This window comes from Idiotropiscis lumnitzeri, chromosome 5, assembly GCF_059441095.1.
Source record: "Idiotropiscis lumnitzeri isolate Australia: NSW breed Sydney's pygmy pipehorse chromosome 5, RoL_Ilum_1.0, whole genome shotgun sequence".
Lineage (NCBI taxonomy): Eukaryota > Metazoa > Chordata > Actinopteri > Syngnathiformes > Syngnathidae > Idiotropiscis > Idiotropiscis lumnitzeri.
The window spans coordinates 6,796,526-6,807,359 of record NC_142395.1 but is presented as its reverse complement, the minus strand read 5'-3'; the positions used below and the strand labels follow the sequence as shown (position 1 = coordinate 6,807,359).

Genomic DNA, 10,834 nt, shown 5'->3' with positions numbered 1-10,834 from the left:
AACTCTTTTTTCTGCCTCTTGTTGATTTTGAGTGAACTTTTGACCACTAAATGGCGGCACAGTATTTTATTTTTTAAAGGGAAAGAATGAAAGCAGGAAGCATTTCAGCTCAGCCTTGATTTTTATTGAATGTAAAGTTCTCTTCATTTGTGCTTTTCACTCTGGCAGCAAGTGACATCTATAGGTTCATTTTCTAATGTACATCTTTGGGCGTCATTATTCTTATACCTACTGTATTTTATGAGATGATAAATTTGTTAGTTTGGGATAAAACGGGATTTGTTTCACCTGACACATACAGAGATTAGTAGACGGTTACACTTTTTGTACATTGTGTTATTCATTGTTTTTGCCCTCACTCAATATATGAAACATTTTTGCATGTGTTTGTATTGTTTAAAGACCTTAAAAAGAATTAAGTGCTGTAAATTCTATGCCTAGAGAGTATTTCAATAGGGTATTTCTACATCAAAGATTTCACTTATTACAAATGTGGTCTGGAACATAACTCCCGCAATGTAGGAGGGATCACGATAAATGAAATATATCTACATTTTTCAGCTAAATAAATAGTATAGTTGTCTTATTTTGTGACATAATTCTGGTAGGTACATCTTTACCCACTGACTCGTCTTATAAGTTTGACATACGCAGTAACTTTTATTCAATATACTGTATATATACTATAGATAGAAGCAAGGTAGGGCGTAAAATTCCAGTGCCGCAAGCTGGCCAACTCTGTGCCTGCAGCACCTCCATGTTCAGTTTTGACATGTCAGCTTCTGGTCGCAGCCAAGTTCAACAAAGTCTACTCTCTCTGCTGGAATTGCTATTTATTTGGTTTAGGTTTTGCATCTCGGGTTTTTCCATGTCGAAACACATCCACATGCAGTTGATCAAAATGTCTTTGTGAATGGAGAAAAAATATATAAAAAGGATGAATCCAATCCTCGTTAATAGAAAGAGAGTAATAAATAGTAAAGAGATGTACGCACAGACTTTTCTTCACGTAGTGTACATAACCTCGCAAATACTTTCTCGTCAAACATCAACGTGATATAACTAGATACAGGTATGTACATTATTTAATTGTCCCAGAATCAATAGGCTGTCACACAAGACATCCTGTATGCTGACAGAGCAGCAATTTTTTTTCAGAACTCAACAGAAAATGGTATCGAGTTTTTTTCAATCATCCCTCATCAAGTGATACAGGTCGCTTGTTGATTTACTGCTATTTTGTTCAGTCATCCCAAGTTATATACATCTAAACGTGTTCTGATTGGTTCATATTGGAAGTGGCAGGAAGAAGATATAATTGTCCAAACTCCAGTTTGGCAGTTACATGGTCAACGGAATGCATTTTTTCCCGTGTGCATTTCTAAGATTACTGCTCTGTCAGAAAGCTGTGTGCTTGGAAGAGTAGAATAATCATCTTTGTCTGTCATGAGTTCTCTAGATAGATATGTGAGCTCATTGGATGTCAACTCGACCTTGGAGAACATTTCATCCGTCTCTGCTGCTATTTCTTCTCCTCTCTCCTCCTTCCAAAGCCTCTCATAGTCCTGCTTCAGCTCCTGATAGGAGCGGGAGAAGGTATGGAAGATGGATGTGGCGGGGAACGCCATGATGAGTATTCCACTCAGGATACTAGTTAATGCCACCATCTGTCCAGGGATGCTGCGGGGGACCATGTCGCCATAACCAACAGTTGTCATAGAGATGATTGCCCACCAGTAAGTAGCCGGGATGCTGCTGAAGCTGTGTTGCGGATGGGTAGCCGCATATGGCGCCAGTTCGCTTTCTGCAAGGTGGACCAAGGGTGAGAAGAGGGTAACGGCCACGCAGACGAATAGCAGCAGTAGGCCAAACTCCCTCATGCTGCGCTGCATGGTCAGGCCCAGTGTTTGTAAACCCAGAGAGTGACGAGCAAGCCGCATAACATATAGGATACGCAGCGCGCGCAGCAAGCGCAGAATGAGACTCAATTTGTCCAGGTAGCCTCTGCCAGCACCCATGACGATTTCTTCCTGGGACTTATCTCGGACGTCCACCACTAGCGACACGTAGTATGGCAGAATGGCGATGGCATCAATGATGTTGAGGGGCCCGCGAGCAAAGGCCAGCTTACTCTGGGCGTTTATAAATCGCAGCACAAATTCAAAAGTGAACCAGGCTACACAAATGGACTCCACCACAAACATGCTGTGGCACTTCTGGGAACACTCGCCCTGCAAGACACAGTTATGAAATCACACTCAAAGGGATGTTCCACCAAATATGCACAACTATCAGTTAAGGGTACATTGAGAAAACAATAATAACTGGAGCATTTTATTTGCTCTAGATTGATCCCAATTATGGTCCCGTAAAAATTTTGGCATCCATCCATTATCTGTAGTGCTTCTCCTTACATGGGTTGCGGGGGGTGCTGGGTGCAGTAGGCGGGGTAACACCCAGAACCGGTTGCCAGCCAATAGACAGACAACCATACGCGCTCACACTCATACCTACGGGCAATTTTGAGTGTCCAATCAACCTGCCATGCATGTTTATGGAATGTGGGAGGAAACCGGAGTACCCGGAGGAAACCCACGCAGGCACGGGGAGAACATGCAAACGCCACACAGGAAGGCTGGAGCCGGAATCAAACCCACAACCTCGGTACTGTGAGGCCATCGTGCTAACCAGTCGTCCACCGTGCCGCCCAAATTGTCTCATATTTTCTCTTAAATTAGCAGCCATATATTACAGGTGTAGCACGGTTTGATAAGAGTTATTTTCTGACTTGATGTTTGAAATAGATCTTTAATCGCTGACATTTTTCGCCATTTATTATTGAGATCCTGTTTTGATCTGCAGTCCAGTTTCAACCTTTTTTTAAGGTAAGATATGTCTTCCAAGTTTGGATTCAAGGTTGGTTATCCGAGCTGCAATTGTTCTACCACATTTTACTGCATTCAAAAATGCTGATCTCACAACATGGCCCATTTCAGAAAGAGATGAGCACATAAATCTTGAGCTAGGTTATCTTATGAACATTCAGTTTTCATTTTACATTAAATATGGGCGGAGGGGTCCGAAAATTAAATTAAGATTGAACTTCATCTGCGAACACAGTAAACCCCTGCATACTTGCGATTTGGCTAATCGTATATTCACATATTTAGAGATTTTCTTTTACAATTTCTTAAAATATTTTGGGGCTGTTTTTTCCCCATCCCCCCTCCCATCTCACGAAAAAGCATATACTGAATGCTTGTTAGTGTTTTTGACAAATATTTGGGGTCTGTAGAAAAGAAACCGAACATGTTTAAAAAAAAAATGCCCATAAACTTAATAAAGATTTTATGAACATGTTGACCATGAATTTGGATATTTTCATTTCCATCATGACTTTCTCAGATCTATTCAAATTGAAGTTGGACACTGTTGGAATCGACCTCAGAAATTTTTTTTGTTTGTTTTTTCAATTGCATTGTATACAGCTTGGGTCAACCAACTCCGGTCCTCTGGGCTTCTACCATTTTAGATGTCTTCCGCCTCCATCTCACCTGATTCAAATGATCAGGATCTTTATCGTGCTTCTACAGAGCATACTGCTGAGTTGACAATTTCAATCAGGGAGACATCCAAAACATTGTAGACTGGTACCTTAGAGGACCGGCGTTGGTGACCCCTGGTATACAGTATCTCACTCCGCTAGTGTCTTACATTAGGAAAACATGGTGATTAATACAGAAATTAAGGTGCTTAAATAACTGTATGCAACTATGTTTATTTAGTGATATATTTATTTTTGTCCATTTATTTACAGAAGTATTAGTAGTGCTAGTATTCGGCTACAGCATGCCCATGATCCATGTGAGGATAAGCAGCTCGGATGATGGTTGGATGGGTGGATATCATTATTATTATTATTTTGATATATTTAATTATTAACTGTGTGCAAATTTGTCTATCTCTGACTACCTTTAGGAGTAATATGCTTACTTTTTCTCACTGCTGCATCACATCAATACTTTAGTGAAATTATATAAAAGTCTGCTATGCTGTGCTAATGTGATGTTACATACACACCCTGGTCTCTTCATCTCGGAGATCTGGCATAGTGCTGATACACAGGCTGACCACCGTGACCAGCACCATGATGACAGAGAGGCAAGCAAATATCTTTCCTGCCAACCCTGAGTGAGGGTTTTCCACCACTTCCCGCAGCATCCAGATCAGCTTGCAGTGGCCTCTCTCTACTTCTGCTGTGTTTTTCTTCAGCTTCATCCTCTTCTGTCTCCATTCTTCTTCTTTGCGCTCTCGCTCGGCCACCTCCTCCACACGGGTGATCATGCGACGGCGGCAGCACCGCTCCATGTGACCTGGGTCAACGCCCCAGTAGTCAAGCTCATCATGCAGAGATACGGCGCACAATTCCCTTAGCAGACGCAATTTACCCGCCGCTAGGAAGTTGAGGATGACCCGGAAAGCTGTAGGGTTGCGGTCAAAAAAGTATTCCTTGCATGTTTCATCATAGTCATCGCAGAGGTGTGCGATCTCCTCGGGAGTGGTGCAAAAGCGCAGTCGTCCCAGGCGACTCTGGGGGAATTGCTCCAATGTGCTCCAGGGGAAAGTGTAGCGATTACCCCCAACATTGATAAGGACTTGAAGGGTGTGATCGACCACATGTGAGGCCTTTGGCTCACGTAGTAGCTGGGCTCGCTGGAAGTACACACCCTTGATTGTCTCTGTCTCTGGAATCTCTGTGAAGAAGCGATCAAGGCTGCTGTCGTCACTGCTAATTGAGTAGGTGCTGAAATCGTGATTGGCATTGCTGATAATAGGCATTCTGTCTTCACTGAACGAGGAGGAACTGAAGAGCTATCTGAAGGCGCGTCTGGATACTATGATGAATGACGAAGCCAACAGCTGAAATGATAAAAATAAATAAATAAATATTGTGATACTTCTTTTTTATTTTAATCAAGCCTATTATTGACTTGTGAATAGCTCTGGGTGTCCACTGCCCCTCAAGGTCATGTGACGTAGGATCGACTTATCGACCACATTCGTTTTTTGAAAATGAATGAAGATTTTATTAGAAAAGTAGAGGCACATTTACAAATCAAGAAAAAATTTGACTTTTTCTTTGATGTTTCTCAAATTTCACAGACATTGACCTTCAAAAACAAGTAAAATACTGAAATTCTTGGTGGGCCACTACCATACCCATGTGTACCAACCACTACTCTTCAACTTTATCATATTTTTAATACTCGCCATTCATAATTTGAGCAATGGGAGCAATGTGTCTCCACTGGTCACAATAAATGCACACTTTAATGCCCACTTGGCTCTTTCCTGAGTACATAAATGCCGCACTTTACATTTTCATTGCAGTGCATATAACATTTGCCTTGTTTATTTAAAAAAAACTGAGTAAAATACTGCACAGTTTTTAACCTTGCAGCACAAGCAAGGCTCTGTTAGGTGTCATTCAAACCTTTATCTTTTGTGCATTTTCATTCATTGCCGTTTAACAATGCAAACCGCAGGTACTCGTTAAACTGACATATGTCCATCACAACCAAAGACTTTTTTAATTCACAAAAGCAACTGCTATAAAAACTATGTAAGCAGAAGTGTAGCATTATATAATTGTTTTCCGGGTAAAATGAGTAGTTAAATTGAAAAGGTTCTTTTCTTTAAATCTCTAACTTAATACGTGGTTGTAGCCTGTAAATTTAGTAGCCTACATTTCATAAGTAGTATTGCATATCATTACTGATAAACGTCAATTAGATGCCCCCTAAGATAGTGAGGTGTGATTACATAAATGGTGGATACAGCAATAAAGAAATGAACACTCTTGGGCGAGGATAAAGGATGAAATTATATTTACTCACCTCAGAGGGCGCATGTGGTCTGCCTCAGCTCAGAAACATTTCTGTTGAGTGTCCAGCACATTTTCCAAGCTGTAGCTCAAACAAACGCACATCTCGCCCACGAAGACCACATTGTTGGCGTATTTAGTCAAACACTCACAATTTGTTAGAAATCCCACCATTATTAGAATAATCCCCAACTGTTTTAAAATGGTTTCTGAAGTTTTCCATTGCGGCCGTAGGTTCCAAAGACTGCACTCCCGAAGCATTGATATAAAGCGAACTTATTTCGTCTGCAGTTGCGTGTTCGTGTTTCCGTATCCACAGTTCGTCTGTGGCAGCAAGGAGTGACGAAAGGCGATTAGGTGCCCTCCTCAAGCCTGCTGCTGTATTTTCATCTGTGCTTGACAGCAGGACCGTCCTCCTCCTTCTTTTCTCCTCCCCCCGCTCCCTCCCCCCAAATGTGAGATAGCTCGCTCTTCACGAACACTGAAGAGGGAAAAAAACGACTGGAGATGGAAGTTTGCTCGCAATAGATGCTCGTCTTTGTTTCAATTCCGATGTTACAATCACAGAATTGGAGGGCAGTTTTTGTGAACTTGAACTTTCAAATTGCCCATGCAAAACAACAAACATTCACCTGATGTGTAAATTACAATTGTCCTGAAACAAAATGCAACCGCAGCTATAGTTCAAGTGATTGTTAACCAAAAAGTCATGAGCACCCTCTAAAGAATAATTTATTCCTTCGCCCTCCATTTTGAGGAACAATTTACATACAGTACATTAACAGATTAAATTCATTTTAAAATTGTGATTTTCTTGATATGCCTTCCTTGGATTTTTATCACAAACACATTTGAAATAGTAATTATGCTGTCAAACGTGTCTCTCAACACAGAGGCAACTATGCTACTAAAATCTTTTATCCATCTTGAGGATTAAAAAAAAAAAAATCTGAACCCACGTGACCACATCCAAGTGTCCTTGAGCAAGTTACCCATTTCCTCGGTAGTTGAATGCTAACTCGGTGAAAGCATTTTTAGTAGCTTGAAAGTAAGAACTTGCTGAAAGTTTGTTGACCATTTAGAAAGCTGTAAATTTACCCCTTTTAAAACCCAATTTAGTCGTTTTAATAAATCCAGTGCTTCTCAATTATTTTCTGTCACGACCCCCCCTACCAAGAAGAAAACAATTAGCTACTGGCTCTCCGCCCAAACGAGGTTCGAGTCAGACTTCTGTTTAAAGTTGAGCGTACACCGAAGCACTTATTACTCTGTAATTCATTTTAGCGATTAGCACACTTAGCGCCTCCTCGTTCGCCTCCTCGTTTAAAATGCTACTTACTAGTGGGGATGTTTATTTGTCAGCTCCTTGCTGCTGCTGTGCTCGGACTTGGACATAGTAGAAATAAAGCTCATACAGCTGCGGCGCAAGATTGCTTGGCGGCTAGTATTCAAGTAGCGGCGAACGAAATTACTTCAAGAACAACGAGCAGTACTGCGTGACCTGCTGCGTGAACTAGGGGCACAAAGAGCAGCTTTGACGATCTCAAAATCACGTTGTCTGAGATGGCAATTTCCGTCCCAAAACCATACATCGTTCAGCTGTACTACGGCGGGAAAAAAGCCTGTTCCCCAGGTTAACACGTGCCCCCCTCAGCATCGCACCGCGCCACACTATTTGAAAAGCACTGTATTAATCTATTGCACCTATTACAAGTAGACACAAATACTGCATAGGCAAGGTATGTGATTGATATCAAGGAAAGAAGATAAAGCGGAGCCTGTATTCCTGTATCTCTCTGTGACACACACACACACACAAACATGCACACCCCCACGCAGGCACACGCACTCACTGACGCAATTTGCATGCCCACTTTACCAGATGTAGGTTGTTTTGGTCCATTCAGTATCTAATCAGGACATCATCTGCCGTGAAGATGACATTTCTCCACACTCTGTCCAATAAATGTTCAGCACATTTTGTGAAATGATGGCTTTGGTTTCAATTTATTTTCTGGATTATTTCACGCAATTTGCGGCATGCGTTTGTCTGACCAGAGAGAGTCAAACTACACAACATTTTGGATTTTAATACAAAAAATGTCAATGTCTTTGTTGGCAGATTTTTTTTATTTGTTTGACAACATTTACAGTAATAAATCTTGTTGAACATTCAATTTTAAACAAAGGAGATAAACTGAAGAACAGTTGCATTGATTAGAAACGTGTTTGGGCAACCCCTGTGCATGTTTTGCCCATGTTTTCTAGAGTTTACCCTGCTGAGGGTCACAGGGAGTTGGGACAAATTCAAACTGCCATCAGGCAATAGGCAGACTACACCCTGGGTTGCGCTCTTTTTCGATTCTTTTAATTTAATGTAATCCATCCATCCATCCATTTTCTATACTGTACTGCTTATCTTTGCTATACGTCACGGGCGAGCTAGAGCCTAGCCCAGCTGACTTTGTGCCAGAAGCGGGATACTCCCTGGACTGGTCAGAAGCCATTTGCAGGGCATAGACACAACCAACCATTCAAATTCATGTTTATACCTAAAGACAATTCTGAGCATAAATGTCAAACAAATCTGCGTATAATTGTCGCCAGTTGTATTCAAATTATAAACTGTGGCAAAAGATTTTATCCGTCTGGCCCACTTGGAAAGAGATTTTCCTCCGTGTGGACCCTGAGCTAAAATCAGTTTGAAACCCCTGATTTAGATTCTTCGTTGAACCGATCATGCATATTTTTGGAATGTGGGAGGGAACTAGACTGAAGAAAACGCACACCAGCTCATAGGGATTCAAACTCCCAACCTCATAACTATTAGGTGGATGTGCTTAGAACTTGTGACCCATCGCACATGATACATATCATATTTAATATTATAAATTAAAAAATACAATGTTTCCTGCATGGATTTCTATTTGATTTATGCTTATCTTTGATAATTAGTCATAGTATTCTGTGGTTAGAATGTTAATATTAAATACAAGTCCTCACATCCAGTTTTAGTTGAAACAAATGTGATCATTCCAATAATGCCCTTTTGCCCCACAATCAAGTCCATATCATTCTATCTGCACCGAGAGAAGTGTTATATTGTAATAAAGCAACCTCTGACCCTATTGGTTGATGAATACTGCGGATTACATGATAATCCTCTAGCAAGACGGAAACAAAGGGAAGGCAAATTACAGCGTGCTGTGACAGCCATGGCATCAGTATTATGAAGCTTGTACTAAAGTTGTAATTATTATTGTATATGCGCTATGATGAAAATGACAGGAGTATGCCGACAGGCAATATTAAAATTTTGTTTTTCTTGCAGATACATTTCTCATCGGGGTGATTTTTATGCTTTTTCCCTTCTGTAGAGAGTTAGAGTGTGTGACTAAAAAATATTGCTGCACTTCATTCATCATTTAAATTTGCAAAGTGAACATGCACATTTGTTATCTTACAACTGAACCATTTCACAAAAATAAGTCAACCCTGGTTATCTAAAAACTAATTGCAGATCAGAGGCTAATCAATGAGAGGAAAGTGAAGTTTCTATAAAAGCGACAAGAGAAGCATCACACTTGACACTGACACAGAGGATGTGGATAATATATCTACATTAGTGACTACATAGTTGAAAGCAAAACACAAAGACAATCAAAAGGGTATTGTGTGTGAGTGTGTGCGTGTATCCGTGGGTGAGTGCGCGTGGGTGTGTAGGTGTGCGTGTGTGTGTGAGAGTAGGTGTGTGCGTGTGCGTGCATGTGTGTGTGATAAATCCATTCAGCAGTCCATGTCCAGCTATAAATACAGCGTCAGGGTGGGCTTGCCCTTTATGACCTCACTTGCTTCAGAGGTTCTCTCGTTATTTTCAATAAAAGTATGATATACACCACAAGCATGTTCGTACGTAAGCGTGGAACTGCCAAACTCGTATTTGTCAGCGTTGGGTGGTCGAGCCCTTCATAACCAATAAATCATGGTATATATGTATATATATATATATATATATATATATATATATATATATATATATATATATATATATATATATATATATATATATATATATATATATATATTTATATATATTTATATATATATATGTGTGTGTGTGTGTGTGTGTATTTATAAATATATATATAATTGCATTACACCACCGGCGCCACAAGTTCTTATCCAAGATGATCTAAGGTCAAGTCTACTTTCTGTGACCAAATTATCAGATGCGCTGGAACACCCAGCATGGCTGCCAATTTACCAAACACGGTCAACCAGTTATGCCCGGGCATGAAAATTAAGATACACCAGTTTTATGTAGAGTGTTGTCTGAAAAAAGATCCCTATGAGTGTAAAGACGCTCCTTACTCAGGGTTTTTATTCATTAATAATTCACCCACCCAGTCTTCAATATCCAGTGTCTAATCAATTCTGTCTGAAGGTAACAGGTAACAAAAAGCCGTACTGTATACATGTGAAGAAACAAAGGTGGACCAATATATAAACAGTATGCACGCTCAGCACTAAAACTGTTTAAAATCAAGTCTTGAAATTTACTCTTTCAATCATTTAATTGGCAACAAATACTGCACACTAATACCTCAATCACAATCTAATATTTAAGTGGCAAGTAGTAGTCATATTAAATATTTTACATTATTCAAACTGGACAGTTTTATTTGTTCTGTGAAGCAGTCTGATGACGAGTACAGCCACTGTAGGTTGTTTCATCTCATTCTGTTTGGAAACCTTTAGCCTCTTTTGCAACTTAATTTCCTGATGGAGCTGGAGGTTAACATGGTTCAGTGGAATCAGTGTGTCAGAAAAAAAATTAAACTAAACTCCTGGGAAATTGCTTGAGTCTCTCAATTTGTGCCAAATCACCTAGGGAGCTGTGCAGCGAGGCAGCTGATAATTCACCCTTGATTCCGCACAATCAGTCTTCTC

The 10,834-nt window shown here is 40.3% G+C and overlaps 1 protein-coding gene across 1 annotated transcript; it reads right to left on the bottom strand.

Moving 5' to 3' along the window:
- LOC148336740 (voltage-gated potassium channel regulatory subunit KCNG4-like) lies at positions 1 to 6,284 on the bottom strand. The gene is made up of 3 exons (XM_088296618.1): positions 5,898 to 6,284; positions 4,081 to 4,920; positions 1 to 2,231 (listed from the first exon to the last, which is right to left on the bottom strand). Exons 2-3 carry the CDS (start codon positions 4,837 to 4,839, stop codon positions 1,350 to 1,352), a joined length of 1,641 nt encoding a protein of 546 aa, XP_088152744.1. The 5' UTR covers positions 4,840 to 4,920; positions 5,898 to 6,284; the 3' UTR covers positions 1 to 1,349.
- Between the last annotated feature and the right edge of the window lie 4,550 nt (positions 6,285 to 10,834).